Source organism: Notolepis coatsorum (assembly GCF_963971535.1).
Source record: "Notolepis coatsorum genome assembly, chromosome: 19".
NCBI lineage: Eukaryota > Metazoa > Chordata > Actinopteri > Aulopiformes > Paralepididae > Notolepis > Notolepis coatsorum.
Window position 1 is genome coordinate 61,568,245 of NC_140183.1, and position 17,175 is coordinate 61,585,419.

The 17,175-nt window shown below is 44.0% G+C and overlaps 1 protein-coding gene across 1 annotated transcript in view; it reads left to right on the top strand.

Annotated features, from left to right (window-relative positions):
• Positions 1-17,175, top strand: part of adgrb1a (adhesion G protein-coupled receptor B1a) — a gene marked incomplete at its 5' end in the record, with an annotated part of 169,377 nt that overhangs the window by 103,811 nt on the left and 48,391 nt on the right. Inside the window, one exon of the mRNA XM_084336668.1 lies at positions 8,003-8,129. Coding sequence (XP_084192794.1) covers positions 8,003-8,129 — 127 coding nt within the window. The remainder of the gene's footprint in view (positions 1-8,002; positions 8,130-17,175) is intronic.

Genomic DNA, 17,175 nt, shown 5'->3' on the forward strand with positions numbered 1-17,175 from the left:
TGATGATGCTGATGATGATGATGATGATGATGATGGTGGTAGTAGTGATGATTGAATGATGAATGAATGAAAACGTTTATTTTTGAACATGTATTCTTCATATTCCTCCAAACAAATCATGGTATCTAGCTCCATCAAACAGAACACTCATAACAACAACAAAAATTAAAAAATGTAAAAACAATTAAAAAAACATTCAAAAAAAGGAATTATAAACAAAAAGTCAAGAGCAATGTATTTAGTTAGCAGACATGTCCAAAAAAGGAGTAGAGGGAAGCTAAGCTTATTGATCCCTACCCCCTTACATTTACACTTGTTCTTCCATTAATTTGACTAGTTATAACATAATTTAGTATAATACAATATAGAATATACTTTTACTTATAGTACGAAAAGAAAAAAACTTGATTCACATGACAGCAGTGAATACAGTACAGAACTACATAACACAATATAGCATTACTTTGTTTATCCTCATTACTCATTTCTGTATTTCTCTAATGTGTATTTTTTAAGCTGCTTTTTTAATTGTGCCATATGTTTACTCAGTTTGATGTATTCAGGTAAAATATTCCACAACTTCACTCCACAAACAGATATGCACATGCTTTTCAGCGTAGTGTGTACCATTGGTTGTTTAAGATTCCCTCTCCCTCTTAAGTTATATTATCCTTCCCTGTCTCTGAACCATTTTTTAATGTTACCTGGGATTAGTTTGTATCTGGCTTTGTATACAATGAGGGCAGTTTTGAAATCAACTAGGTCCATAAATTTCAATGTTTGCAGCTTTATAAATAAGTTATTGGTGTGTTCATAATATCCTACATTGTTGATTATTCTTATTGCTTTTTTTTGCATGGTGCATATTGGCTGTAGAGTGCTTTTGTAGGTATTACCCCACACCTCCGCACAGTAGTTCATATGTGGTAGGAAGAGTGTACAGTACAGTGTATACAGTGTTTTTTGGTTTAGAATGTGTCTTATCTTACATAAAACACCAACACACCGTGCCAATTTAGTCCTGACATATTTGACCTGAGGTTTCCAGTTGAGTTTGTGGTCTATTATTACACCCAGACATGTATTCTCAAATACCCTTTCCAGTTTAATACTATCAATCATTAGTTCGACCGGTGTGTTTTCTTGTATATCACGTTTACCAAATATCATGAATTTGGTATTTTTTATATTGAATGATAATTTATTTGCGTCAAACCACACTTTCAGCTTGGATAGCTCAGCTGCAACATTCTTTAACAGCATTTGGAGGTTCTCTCCCTCACAGAAGACATTTGTATCGTCAGCAAAAATTACATTTTTCAATATTTTTGACACATTACCTATATCATTTATATACAGTATGAATAGTTTCGGGCCCAGAATTGACCCTTGCGGCACACCACAGATTATGTTTGACTGAGTGGACCTGTACTCCCCCAACTGCACAAACTGTTGTCTTTGTTCTAAGTAACTTTTTAACCATTTGAGCCCTACTCCTCTGATCCCATACCTTTCCAATTTTAGTAGCAGAATATCATGATTTATAGTGTCAAACTCCTTCTTCAGATCTATGATGATGATGATGATGATGTTGGTGGTAGTAGTGAGATGATGATGATGATGATGGTGTTGGTAGTAGTGATGATGATGGTGTTGGTGGTAGTAGTGATGATGATGATGTTGGTGTTAGTAGTGATGATGATGATGTTGGTGGTAGTAGTGATGATGATGATGTTGGTGGTAGTAGTGATGATGATGGTGTTGGTGGTAGTAGTGATGATGATGGTGTTGGTGGTAGTAGTGATGATGATGGTGTTGGTGGTAGTAGTGATGATGATGATGATGATGATGATGATGATGATGATGATGATGATGATGATGATGTTGGTGGTAGTAGTGATGATGATGGTGTTGGTGGTAGTAGTGATGATGATGATGTTGGTGGTAGTAGTGATGGTGATGGTGTTGGTGGTAGTAGTGATGATGATGTTGGTGGTAGTAGTGATGATGATGGTGTTGGTAGTAGTGATGGTGATGATGGTGTTGGTAGTAGTGATTAGAGTTGCTCCGATACCGATACCAGTATCGGAAATGCCTCCGATACAGCCTAAAAGGCTGGTATCGGTATCGGCGACTACATGTAAATTCTATGCTCCGATACCATATGATGTAATTGATCAACAACACGTGCAGTATCCTCCTGCTGAGAGTGAGCATTATAAAACAAACATGTTTTTAATCGACCGTGAATTAAAGTGTCAATGCTGTTGGTCATTTTAACAGCAGATACTTTCTTAAATGCCATCGTCCCGACAGAGCCGTGTGACGGGGAGCTCTGATGTGGTCGCGTGCTGGTGTTATTAGCATTAGCTGAAGCGCTAGCTGAAAAGCTAGTTTTAGCTTAACGTTACCTTGGCTAAAGTTGGGGCTATTCATAATCAAATACCCTTTCCAGTTTAATACTATCAATCATTAGTTCGACCGGTGTGTTTTCTTGTATATCACATTTACCAAATATCATGAATTTGATGATGATGTTGGTGGGAGTAGTGATGATGATGATGATGATGTTGGTGGTAGTAGTGATGATGATGATGTTGGTGGTAGTAGTGATGATGATGATGTTGGTGGCAGTAGTGATGATGATGGTGGTAGTAGTGATGATGATGGTGCAGTGGTGGTCCCATGCGGTACCACGCCGTCCCAGCAGTTTTCTGAGCAGAAGTACGCGCATGGATGTTCACGCGCGTGCACGTGCGCGCGCACAAAAATGCGTTCACAACTTTCACTCGACTCGTTGCGCCGTGCGCCAAGTACCGGCACTTATCTATCACCTAGCATAACATAACAAAGAACGAGAAGTGCAAAACCAAAATACAAGCCCTGTGGGGGTTTGCTTGATCTGTGGAGCTCTCACTATGACAAATGGTCCCGACTGAAAGGATGAGGCATTAAGTTGTGCTTCAGAAGGAAACTGTCCTTCTGTAAACTAAGTTACATTGTTAATTTAGTTTGTATTTACTTTTCTAGTTTAAGTTAATTCAATTAAAGAAATTGTAACTATTACATTTAAAACATTGTTTGTTCTATATCATACTGGCTGCCGCTCAGCGTCATCTACACTAACCTCACTTCGTGCACATGCACTGAATAAAAATCCACAATGTACCTTTACATACCAACATTCGTCTGGCCACACCCCTATCCGCTACCTTCATAAGCAGGTGTGTGGTCACCTACTCGCCTCCTTCTTCACTTTCACCACAAGGAAGTGCCTTGTGTACATCACTTGACAAGGTTGTTTTAGCTGAAGAAAGTTGAGTTACGTGTTTACATTTTTTCTTGCTTTTTTCTTTCTCTCATAACTTTAAAAAAAAAAGCTAAGTCATAATGTTTACCTCGGAGGGTCGCGCTAGCAACGTTACCCTTCACCAGTGGTTCTCCATTGCCTCCTCTGTTGTGCGTCTTGGAGCGGGGTTGAGGCCTCTTTCGTGGTCGGCAGCCGCGCCCGGTAGGCGTCCGATAGGTAGTTTGCCTCTCCAAGGAGCTGGTGCACCAGCGCCGTCTCCTGTGCGATGGCCTGGTTCCGGCTCTGGTTCCTTTGCCTCCGGAGAGTCGTCCGCTGTTGGGCGGCCGGCTCCTCTGGTGGCGGAGGATTTGAGACGCAAACTTTTTGCGTCGGCTCGCTCCCGTCGTAAGATGGTGGCTTGTAGACGCGAACGGCCTGGTTTTGGTGAGTTACTGGAGCCGGATGAGGATGCGTCTGATTCTCCATGGCCAATGGAAACAGAGGACTACATGGTAGAAGCGGACGGGTTCTTGTTTGACGCCCCGGTGGAGACATGTCCGCCGCCCGTCCAGGTAACACTGGAGGGGGGTGATAGGTCTCCTTGGGGTCCCTTGTACGCGGATGTTGGGTTAGAACCTCCGACTCGGCGGCGGGATGCCCTGCTATCAGCCACATCAGAATGTGGTTCTGTAACCAGTAGTCTGCTGCATGTGAGGGACGCGAGCTCGGTGGGGGAAAGTATGCAGGGGGAACTACGTGCTTTGTTCCCCGAGCTCATGGCGGCGGCGGCAAGTTAATTCAATTAAAGAAATTGTTTTACACACAAACACAAAAGCAAACTTAAAATAATCAGACAACTTGTGTTTACTTGAAGTTTGTGTGTGCATGACTCCTAGTGCACAGCAAGGGAGGTTTGGTGATGAACCTTGTGGTGCGCTCACACCCACTCGCGCGCGCAGTTATACACACACACACACACACGCACGCACACACACACACACACACACACACACACACACACACACAAGCGCATATACGCAAGTGCAATCTTTCTATCATACACGCTCTTCTTGCTCTCTATTTGTGTGAATGTGCGCGCGCGAGAGCAATTGGAAAGCTGGCGCGCAGCACGGCAGACGCTTGATTCAATCATAAGCAGGTAGACCCCCATCACGAATTCCGAGCCACATTAGTATTCACCTCCACTGCCGTCACACAGAATGAAGGGGAGATGCATTCAGATAGCCAACACCCAGACACCTAGTCTACCTGCGCTTTTTGTTATGTAAAACGGTGGCCGCCGGCCGGGTACTTAGTCACAACGAATGGATACAGCGCATTTTTGTGTGCGCATACACGCGCGTACACATCCGTGCGCGATCGCGCGTACTTAGTTCTGCCTCAGTGATCTAATAACACGGCGTGTAACCGCGTGTGTGCACGACTGCACCCCTGGGTAGAGGGGTCTCACGCCCTTGGGGTGGGCCACTGAGCGCGGTACGAATGGGACCGTCTGGGTGGCGCCCTCTTTTCATGTTTTAGATCGACACGTGTACCTACCCCCTCTCTTGGAGTGGGGATGTCGGCGTGGTTAGGGCACGGGACTGGTTCTGGTCACGCTGGTCCAGGTCAGTTAACCCGTTGTCCGCCGGGGACGCAGATCTGCTGTTCTGGTACCCTGAGGGACTTGTGCTTTTTTCGGGGGAAAAAATGCCGGGTCGGCCCGGGTGTCACAGGGTTGGGCGTTATGGAGACCCTTTGTTGGGTACATGTTGTACCCTGTGCTATCACGAAGGGGCTGGTTCTCCATTTTTTTCGCTCCTCTCTCACGCATGGCGAAGAGGGGGCTGTTGGGGTGGTCTTATGGACCTCCTCTGGTAGCCCTGTGTGCTTCCCGAGCCGCCGGGCCCGGTCCGAAGTTGTGTTTCGTCGACCCGTAGGCCTGGAATAACCCCTTTTTGAAAACTGAAACACTTGTACTGCGGTATAGCCAGTGTATACCCGCAGGTGTGTTTTGGAGTTTTTTTCTTGAGGGGTTATAGGAACAACCACCGCATGTGGTACCAAGAGGGTGGTTGATTCCCTGGTGTGTTGGAGCAGAGTCAACTCCCGGGTTACCCGGTTGAGTGTGCCCCTGCATGTTCATGACGCCTGCCAATCGTGTCAGCTTTCTCTGCCTCGGCCCCTCTGGGTCGGGTTTTTTTGGTGGAGGCTTTGTCATGGTGCGCAACAATGCCAGCATACGCCCCTTCCGCCGGGGTGCTGTTTTCAGTTGACCCCTTTGGCGCCTGTCTCGTCCGCAGTGCTCCAGGCTCGGGTCAAACGCCTGCTGCCTGGTTTAAGGGATCGACCCCCTCTGGGGTCGTCTCCCCGGTGCGCTGCCTGCTTCCGCTGTAGTGTAGCCTTTTGAGTGCTTCAAGTTACGGCCATGGTGACTGCCTGAGTTTGCCAGGGTCAGTGTGCCAGGTGGCGTACTAGTGGGGGGAAGGGCCCGCTCTTAGAGGGGCCCTGTCCGAATATGCTGGCGATGTGGGGGGCGGTGTCACTAAGTGACCGCCTGGTGAGGTCTTGATGCTGTGGCGTCATTGACCTCTCCGGGCCCCCTTTTTCCGGGGGATCCAGTCCCTTCAGTGGGTCTGGGTCTTCCTTCGCGCTCCGCTGCTACGGCCTTGCCACGGGGTTGAGTTTGCTCTCGACCACGTGATTTTGGGGGCGGTAACGAGGTTTGTTCCTTTCGTTCGTTCCCTGGTGGCATGCGGGTTGTGCGTGTGCGTAGTCGTGGGGTCAAGCCACGGTCTGCTCACCCTGTGCGTTGAGTTGCGCGAGTTTCTCTTCGCACGGTCGGATCCGTCTCCCTCCCGTCCTCCAATAGGGGGGGTATCCTCCATTAGGGAGGGTCGGGGGGCTCGGTCCTCTCCGGTCTGATGGTTGTGGGGGGCCTCAGCGGGGTACATTTGTCGAGCTTCAGGCTCCCGCTCAGCTCCTGTAGTGCAGATGACGCTGAGCGGCAGCCAGTATGATATAGAACGTAAGGTTATGAATATAACCAAGTTCTATGAATACTGGTGACGCTCAGCGTCGGGACGCCACTGCGGCCCTTGATCTCGCCTTGTGGTGAAAGATTGGGAAGGAGGCGAGTAGGTGACCACACACCTGCTTATGAAGGTAGCGGATAGGGGTGTGGCCAGACGAATGTTGGTATGTAAAGGTACATTGTGGATTTTTATTCAGTGCATGTGCACGAAGTGAGGTTAGTGCAGGTGACGCTCAGCGTCACCAGTATTCATAGAACTTGGTTATATTCATAACCTTACGTTTTTCAACCATATCTGTTGACAATATAATTTCTTTATATATTGAAGGCTACATCCTGCTACCTTTTTCAGCTTCTCTATTTCAACGCAATATTTACAAAAACTAAACTAAAACTAGTAATTTCCTATACAAACATGTTTCCTACTATTTATGCATAATAATCATCTGTTCTGTGCGCACGCGAGGGAACATGTATGCGCATGCACGTGCACGTGGTGTCCAGGCAGTTCTGATATTACGACTGCACCCCTGGTGATGATGATGGTGTTGGTGGTAGTAGTGGTTATGATGATGATGTTGGTGGTAGTAGCAAGTATACGTGATGATCATGGTGGTGATGATTTCTACAGTAATGTACACAGTATCTTTAATGCGGCATAAACGACACTCACTCTTTTAGATCCAAGTATGTACTTGCTGTTGATTAGCTTGAATAACAATCACAATTGTGAGTTGGGATCAAGTTTTAAACATGTCTGCAGTAATGGAATCCAGGCCTGAATGTCAGATAGTCTCCACTGCCTACAGGCATTTAGTCGTTTACACCAAAACACTTTTGAAGTTTCATTAAAATGCCATACAAAACCATCAAAACAATTCAGACTTGCCAACAGATGTTGAAATTGCATTGGATTGAATTTATCATGTTTTCTACTGTGCACTAATTGGTAGACACTATAGACAGGAAGCAGCAGCACTTTCAATTGAGGGCAATTGTGAGTCAGAAACGGGCTACTCAATGAGTTGCTAAATGTGCCAACCATTGTGTTTTTTCTAATGGTAAATGTTGCCTGTGTTTTTATTGATTTCCAATTTTTGCTAAATTTCTACCGTAGCTCATAAAAGCCAGTCCATTTCATTAGACACCTGAAATGCGATTACACACCTAATGGTAGGGGCTTGTGGGCAACAGGGCCCCATCACAGAATATATGGAAGGTCACACTATTTATGTATTTTTAATCTGAAACCAAGTGGGCAGGGCACCAATTAATATCCCCAATTTAAAAAAGTTTTATCGCATTATTATTATTTAATTATTTATTATTATCATCATCACCATGTGTTTTTCATTCCGCTCTGTGATATATTTCTATTTCCACTGCTATAATAACCTGGCCAAGCAGAAACCTGCGCGCACGCGGCCACGGAGACGCTCCATCACCGCGCGGCCGCTGCGTTTCCTGCGCTCTTTGCTTGCAAATCGGGCGGAGATGTAAAGTGGATTTATAGTCAAATAGCTAGTCGGCTGCGTGTGAGTGTGTGTGTGTGTTTGTGTGTGTGTGTGTGTGTGTGTGTGTAAAGCGGCATTGGGGGGGGGGGATTTGAATCGCTTTTTTGCCGGTGTTTCGTTCACCGTCGTCGCTCTCTCCCCTCTCTCTCTCTCTTCCTCCTGCAGCTCCTCGCTGCTCGGATCCTGGACTGCAAGGGGCTGCAGAGCCGTGCTCGTCGACTCATTCAGAACCAAATGCGTGTGTGACAGACTGTCCACCTTCGCCATTTTAGCACGGCTAAACCCTGACATGGTAAGTCCTACTACCCCCCCCCCCCTCCTCACCCTCTTGATTATTTTGATGTAAATGTGCCCGCGACATTGTGTGTGTGCGTGTGTGTGTGTGTGTGTGAGAATGTATCTGTCGGTTTTGTGGGGAAAGGGCGTCATTGTCGTTATCAACAGACGTGCTCCCTCCCTCTCCTCCTCTCTCTCCCTCTCCCTCTCTCTCTCTCTCGCGACATGCCAAAGCCATACAGCAAGGTCTGTGTTCGTTAAATAAAGGATTTGTTTTTTGGGGGGGGATCTTTCAATTGCAAGGAGATGCAAAAATATGTTTTCTTTTTATTCCTATATAGGAAATGCACCAGTCTGTAAACGAACCCCTTTGCACAGGATGTTTACTGTAGATGTAGGCTATCGATTTGCATACATTACACAGTGAATGCAACGCCGTTATTGGGAGTGGGACTAGATTTTAAGATTATAATGATTTCTAATAGGCTAATCTGCGCGTGCAACCCCCCTCTCTTGTGTTCAAATTAACAATTTATGTTCACATTAACATAATTTGACAATCGAATCGTACCCCCCCCCCCCCCCCCTTCACATGTCTCCATGGTTACTAGGCCCTGTAGAGAGGATGCTGCATGGCAATCAAATCATCTGCAAAGATGCATTTGAATAAAATGTGCAGCCAAATCGCATTCTGTTGATCGTCTTGAGACGTTGCCTGGGGTCGGACACCGCATTGGGTGTGTGTGGACAGTGTGGTAATCGAGATGTCTCGTAAAAAAAAAATAAAAAAAAAAGGCTGCAGAAACGCACTGAGTCAAACATGTCCCAGTTTCTTTAGGGGAAAAGGGCAGTGTCTTTGTGGAGGATTTTCATTCAGTGCGATTAGTTATTATTAGACTGGAAACTGCCTCTGAAGCAGTTTGTTCACTAGTTGCCCTGGTAACAACATGGGCACCAGGGGCTCTCTTAAAGGGGCACTTCACCAAAAAAACAATGCTGATTTATTTTGCACATAATAACTCACACACATCCAAAAACACAAAATAGTTATTGAGAGTAAATTAGTTTGAATATTATAGCCACCGGTGATCTCATCTGGCAAATTGAATCCTTGTGTTGTGTTACAGCACTATGAAATGATGTTGATGAAACTAGCAATACCTTGTCTTATAGGGACTGCTACCTTATCATTTCATTGAGGTGTAATTAACACAACACAAGGATTTAATGTCTCAGACGACATCACTGGTGGCCATGTTAAAATTTATTTACTCTCAATAACTGTCAAACTAAATTAAAGTGTGCAAATTGCTTAGAGTTTTTGGATGTGTGTGAGATTATGTGCAAAATAATTCAGCAATGTTTTTTGGTGAAGTGCCCCTTTTTTAAAGCTATGGGCCTAGACCTGGGAAGTCACGTGATCATTTTAAGACCCAGCTGGTTCCAGACAAATGTTTGCCTATGTTTACCATAGGAGTTTCTCAAGGTAGTGGGTTCATATGGTTCCACTTATTCAATTGGTCTGATATTTGACGGGGGTAGAGTTGATCATAATTAAATGAGACCTGCATTTGATAATGCAGTTGAATCTTTACTGGTTTCCATGGTAACTACTAAAGTACCCATAAGCCTCTGCATTCGAATACCTGTCTCGAGTGAACGCTGCAGAGCTGAGAGGATGACCATAATAGTCAAAACAACAGAATACACTATCGGAATTATTATATACTCATGATTATCTGACTTGTTTGTTTTGACTTGTGGTTACCACATTTTACGTGTTTTAGTGGTTGTGCTCTTACGAGTGCTCCGTAGACTGTAAAACATTGGCAAGGCTTGTGGGTAGTTACCATGGAACCGAGTAAAGATTACAACACAAAACACATTTTCACAAAGATTAAGTTAAAACATTTACATTTAGGCTATTGGTTGTAACAGTATAAATTAAACGATCCCTATCCCTCCATCAAAGATTACGCACCTACACAGTGTGGTTTGGCTTTAATACTTAGAGATTTGATCTCTTAACGGGTGGCTAATGCCAGGTGGAACCTCGCTCCCCAGGTCTGTAGGAGATATAGGAGCTCTTTGTACCACCTGCGAGGCCTAGGTGGAAGGCACTGTAGTGTAGGTGAGAGCCACAGTTAAAACACAACATAGCCTAGTCCGAGTGTTGGGTGTTGAACGGCACACCTATTGCCGGGACAAGAAACGAACATGGAGGTGGAGGATAATGGGCGGAGGCCTCGGTAGCAGATAAACACGCCAGCCATCACACACTGAGGTCTGCGGCCGTGCGCTTGTACTGCATGTGCTTCTCCGCCGCTCTGTCCTCTATCCTTAAAGGAACGCGCCAACATTTTGGGAAATTCGCTTATTCTCCAAAGAGAGACAAGAAGATACCAGTTTTCTCCCTGTGCGTTCAGTAGAAAACGATCTGGCTGCACTTTAGCCTACAGTAGCTTAGCACAATGAATTGAAGCGGAAATGGCCGGTTAGCGTGAACACTTTAGGCAACCAACATGCGCTTCCGCGTTTCTCTGATTGGCCGAGTGCCTTCCGCGTTTCTCTCATTGGCCGAGCGCGGCTCCCCCCCAGGAGAGAGGAGAGAGGCTGAAAACCTGCCGTTCTTGCCCGACTGATGGGAGCCGAATCCCGGATCAGATTTGTCTGATGAATACCCCCAAAACATGGAGGTCCCGAACGCATGGAAGTATTGATTGCGCCGTAACGAATCATTAAAAAAATATACCGTTAACTGGAATATGTTGTGCCTTTACACATATGTTGGATTATGTAATTGGTTTGTCATGACAAACTAATAAAAAATCGCGATTTCCGTTCATTGTAAACAATGATGAATGTAGTCACTGTTAGAGCTGCCGCGATTACCGCATTACCGCGGTATCGCTGTTACATCACGACCACCGCAGAGTAGGCTGAATACAGCGTCACCGCTGTTTTTTATAATAATAATAATAAATTACCCTCCTCTCGTTGGGCTTGCGGCTCTGCAGATATACCCTACTCCTCTATCTAGGTTCCAAGCGACCCTATTGGGTACCAGAAAAGTCACGTGAAACATTGCAGACCACTGATTGGTCAGAAGAGAGACGCGTCACACGTTGTAGCGTCATGCAGTGTGTTACCACCAATCGGCAAGCGCGTATTAGGTTTTTACTTCCTGAATGTCAGCTCATCACAACACGGCTAATAACGTTAGCTTTAACTCTCCGCCGGAGTGGACTACCATCGCTCCTAAGGAGTACTAAACGAGACATAATGATTTTACTGTCTGCAACGAATGTTATAATAAAAGCCCTTCGTTCTATACACTTGTCTGATTGAAAACTTTATTAACAGACCGCAGAATGGGACAACTCAGCACGCTCTGAGCAAAGAAAGGAACTGAGATATGAATAGAGTATTGCTTGCCTTGATATGGTCCGGTAAATACGCTGATGTTATTGAACGTATAACTATATAATGTTAATGCCACAAAACGAATGCCTTTATTATAAAGTAGTAACTTTATAGTAATAATAATAAGAAAGGGTCGGGGGGGTTAGGGGTAACCACCCCTGCCCGCGACACCGAGTGAACTGCGCACGACCAGAGGGGAAACTTCGAATCCGTGTTTCACTTTCAATAACTAATGCGTGCTTGCCGAATCCCAAACAATATTCATGCTGCAAAGTCATCCTCTAAAGATAGACATTTAGACTAGAGGCAGGCTATATGCTATAAAGAGTAGACTACTACTAAAAAAAAAAATGCATTCAAACTTTTTTTTTTTTTTTTTTGTGCGTGCGGTAATAACCGCGGCGGTAGGAAATATTTTGCAAATGTGTGCGGTAAGGAAAACATCAATACCGCGGCAGCTCTAGTCACTGTGTGTTGTTGTAGCCACCGGGTAAATCGCGATTTTTTTATTAGTTTGTCATGACAAACCAATTACATAATCCAACATATGTGTAAAGGCACAACATATTCCAGTTAACGGTATATTTTTTTAATGATTCGTTACGGCGCAATCAATACTTCCATGCGTTCGGGACCTCCATGTTTTGCGGGTATTCATCAGAAAAATCAGATCTGGGATTCGGCTCCCATCAGTCGGGCAAGAACTGCGGGTTTTCAGCCTCTCTCCTCTCTCCTGGAGCTTAAGGGGGAGCTTAGTATTCCTGCCTCTGAGGAGCGTGTCGCAGCTAATGCGCATGCGCGCGCTCGGCCAATCAGAGCAATTCAGAGCAACGCGGAAGCGCATGTTGGTTGCCTAAAGTGTTCACGCGGCCATGTCCGACTAACACCTCTCCTGAAGGCTAACCGGCCATGTCCGCTTCCATTCATTGTGCTAAGCTAGGCTAACATGCAGCCAGATAGCTTTCTACTGAACGCACAGAGAGGAAACTGGTATCTATCTTCTTGTCTCTCTCTGGAGAAGACGGTAAGCTAATTTCCCAAAATGTTGGCATGTTCCTTTAAGCCAATTGATTGATTGATTGAATTGATTGAACATTTTATTAACAGATTGCAGAATGGGTACAATACAGTACAGCTCAATACACACAATTGTTAAGGGGATGCAGACCAGAGAAAGACTTCCGTCTTGTTTACATTTTCAATTCATCATAACATATATGACATACATGACATACCGATAGACAGTACTGCTACATCTAGACATTTATGACATACCAGATCTACAAATACAGTACTGTTTGTGATACAAAAATAGATGACTCTGCTCACAGGGAAGGGCCTTCGATGTGGATGATGGGTGAGGAGGTATTGGAATGCACCTCTGCAAGATATGAGGACAGATAGAGCGGCGTTCCTAGCGGTACTGGCGGCAGGATTTGCAATCGAATGCCGCTAGCATGCTAGCCAGAGATAAATTAAAGGGTTTATTTCTGGGCTGTGTTCTTGTCTGCAGCAGCAGCAACAACATTTGCTAATGGTAGCTAGCTGTGGCTGTGTGCAGCTACAACATCAGCATGTGCTAATGGCAGCTAGCTGTTGCTATGTGCAGCTACAATATCTAGGGTTGCCACCCGTCCCTTAAAATACGGAATCGTCCCGTAATTGGAAACTAAAAGACGCGTTCCGTATTGAACTGATACGGGACGCCCTTTGTCCCGTATTTTAAGGTTGCCAGTTTAGTGAGAGAAATGAGCCAGCCGACCTACAAAAACAAGCAAAAGTGTGTCCAAAAGTTGCGGAAAATAAACAGACATGGCAACTCGGGTATGGTGGGCGTGCGCTCAGCAGCTCACTGACCAATGAGAATTAGCGCTTTCACGTTGCTAGGAAGAGTCCTGTGCCGTTGTGCCAATCAGAGAGTCTGTGCGCTGCGTGATTTATTTTCGAAGTCGCTTTGAAATGATTGTCTACAGCAGACACTACTCCACCGTGTCCTAAAAAGACAAAACGCCTCCAGAAGTACAGACCTGAGTGGGACGAGGCAAACCTCTGGCGTGATAGTCAGTGGAGATGTTTACAAAGCAAACTGCAAAGTATGTAGGTAGGCGTGTGTTTTCTGTAGCGCATTGTGGACTGACTGACATCAGACAGCATGCATTAGGAGAACAACATTCCCGAAATATCAGAACGCAAAGGACACAAGCACAGGTTTCACAGTTCTTCATGACTGAAACATCTCCTGAGATTGATTCGGTATGGGATATTACATCTTATTTATCTGGTTGTGTTTTTAACTAGATGTCAGTATTTCTATTTAAATGCCCTGGCAGCCCGGAGCCTACTCTTCTTTGCACTTTATTTTTTATTAATCTTTTAATTTGGGTCACACAAGTGTTTCATTGTAATATAAATTGTCCTCTTTCAGTAAAAGTGTTCCCAGGCTTTGTTTTTTTACAGCACTTTATATGCATACAGTATTATGCTCAAGTTGAGGCTATTAGTTTAGCCAATTTATTTAAACAATGTTAAATGCAAATAAAGCACTTTAAACTTTAACACTTTGATTGCCTAAGGTTAAATTCATGATATACCATCCGTTGCCAGCTCTATTTAACATGGAGAAGTTCCCCTTCTTTGCAGGGCTATAACTTTTTAAATTCTATTGCTAGATTGCCATTATTAGGGCCCATTCAAGGTCCTATATGTATTGTTCATGGTGTAGCAACGTTAAACTTTTTCATTCACATATTCATACTAAAATATGATCTAAAGTATAAGTATGTTTTCATCTCTTTCTGCAGCTTTCTCCAGAACGTGATTTATAGCCCCAAATACATTATATTGATTATGAAATACAGTTTGGTAGGAATCTGTGCGAGATCAAAAATTTCAATTGGACGTACTTCTAGAAGTTTCTACGTATCATCTGATATTGACCGGATGGGCGGGGGATCGTTTATAATTCCGTGGGCAACGTTTTACCATTCATCTAATGTGGGTCAAATGTTCATCATAGCAGTTAGTGTCGAACACTGTAATATTACACGCTAAAACTCACCCCAGTCTCCGCGGGCCGTTGGGCGATGAGCGTGGGGTAGACAGTTTTCCATTATGGGATGTTGAAATACCCGGTCCATTTCCAGGTTGTATAATAATATATACGTCCAAATCATGTTGTTTTTTCGAGTTATTTGCAGCGATCGATGTTCACTGTGTGAAGACTGAGTCTCTCTAACATTAGCGAGTGCCCGGACCACATATGGAGTGAGTCCTGCCGGGTTCAAGGTAACATCAGTTTTTTTCGATCTGCCGATCGGCCACCAGATGGCGGTCTTGAACCGCTAGAGCAGGAGTGTCAAACTCATTTTCATAGAGGGCCACATCAGCATTATGGTTGCCCTCAAAGGGCCAAAGACAGTATAAATGTTAATGTAATGTAAAATAAATGTAGCTACACATTTACATATTGTTAAACATGGTGTTTCTGTATTTATTACTTATTCAAGTTATACATATTGCATATTCATTTGCATAAATGTAAAAATATATGTTAGCTTATGTTATTTTAACAAATAATTTTAGTTTATCAGAACCCCATATTACTCCACCAATCAATGATCAAACCATTCAAGTAAATAACAAAGAAGAATATCATCAAATACAAGCTATGACATTAAGTTTGTTCAAAACCTTTTTGTCACAGTCAAGAGGGGCAGAACTAACAACTGTGAGCTGCAAAGAACACGTGGGACAGATGTAGCAGATGTTACAAAAACAAATGGCTGCACACAACCTTGCAGAGGCCATACATCCAACTAATGGAAGATAGTTTAATTAACTTTAATTAACAGATTGCAGAATGGGTACAGTACAGTACAGCTCAATACACACAATTGTTAAGGGGATGCAGACCAGAGAAAGACTTTCGACTTGTTTACATCAGGGTCCCCCATTTTCAATTCGTAATGAAATTGCTATTATGTGTCTGCATGAACACACAACTGTAACTGTACTCAAAAATAACAAAATAAGGGTTGTCTCAGTTCACAACTATATTGGTCAAGTTTTGGGTGGGACTTGTTTGCGTCCCTACAGCTTCTTATTCAATTGAGCGAGATGCTCGGTTATGTCACACAGCCAGTTTGCATCTGACAGTTCAGACAGTTCTTCAACCCTTTGTTACCTATTCCGCCTGGATCTTTTTTGTATTTTGGGCTGTAAAATTGTCAAAGAATGTCTGAGGAGTAAGTGCTTTTGGCTTTTTTCCTTTGTTACCTCAGATGTTCAACATACATGTATGTGTAAGAATGTGTAATAACTAAGGCTGTCAAAGTTAAAGCTTTATTAACGCATTAACCCACAATTATTTTAACACTGCTATTTTTTAACCCAATATTAATGTAAAACATTTTTTTTTTTTTTTTTTTTTTACCTGAGCTCTTGGGGGGCCACATCAAATGACGTGGCGGGCCGGATTTGGCCCGCGGGCCGTGAGTTTGACACCTATGCGCTAGAGGATTGAGAGGAGATCACACTTGTGTCTCAGGGCCCCGGAAAGGAGATATGATTCCGATCACAGATTTTTGAAATATTGATATCAAAGACGAGTTACGGCGTCTTCGGCAACTTGAGCATGGCAGGGAAGGACGCCTAAACTCGTCCTTTGGCAACTAAAGTGTTAAGTATGACTAAATGCTTTCTTGACTATATATAGTAACTGTTCCAAAATGCATAGATGTCTATGTATTTTAGGGGTTTGGGGGGCTAGCTCTTTTTAATATAAATGTCATAGATTGTTTTATTTAGATTTCATAGATTTCTATGCATTTCAGGAGTTTGGGGGGCTGGCTCCCCAAAATAATTAAATAGCATAACCCTAACCCTAAAACCGAAATAAAGTAAAAAAAATAAATAGTGACAAAATCCGACCATTTTCGCCCCAAAACCGCCCAAAAAATGCTCTCGTGCATGCTCGATGATAGGTGTCCCTTATTTTTACTGGTCAAAGGTGGCAACCCTAAATATCAGCATGTGCTTATGGCAGCTAGCTGTTGCTATGTGCAGCTACAACATCAGCATGTGCTAATGGTAGCTAGCTGTTGCTATGTGCAGCTACAACATCAGCATGTGTTAATGGTAGCTAACTGTTGCTGTGTGCAGCTACAACATCAGCATGTGTTAATGGCAGCTAGCTGTTGCTATGTGCAGCTACAACATCAGCATGTGCTAATGGTAGCTAGCTGTTGCTGTGTGCAGCTACAACATCAGCATGTGTTAATGGTAGCTAACTGTTGCTGTGTGCAGCTACAACATCAGCATTGTGCTAATGGTAGCTAGCTGTTGCTGTGTGCAGCTACAACATCAGCATGTGTTAATGGTAGCTAACTGTTGCTGTGTGCAGCTACAACATCAGCATTGTGCTAATGGTAGCTAGCTGTTGCTGTGTGCAGCTACAACATCAGCATTGTGCTAATGGTAGCTAGCTGTTGCTGTGTGCAGCTACAACATCAGCATGTGCTAATATTAGCTAGCTACTCCCCCCAGCACATGATGGCTGCTGCCTCTCTCTCTCTCTCTCTCTCTCTCTCTCTCTCTCTCTCTCTCTCTCTCTCTCTCTCTCTCTCTCTCTCTCTCTCTCT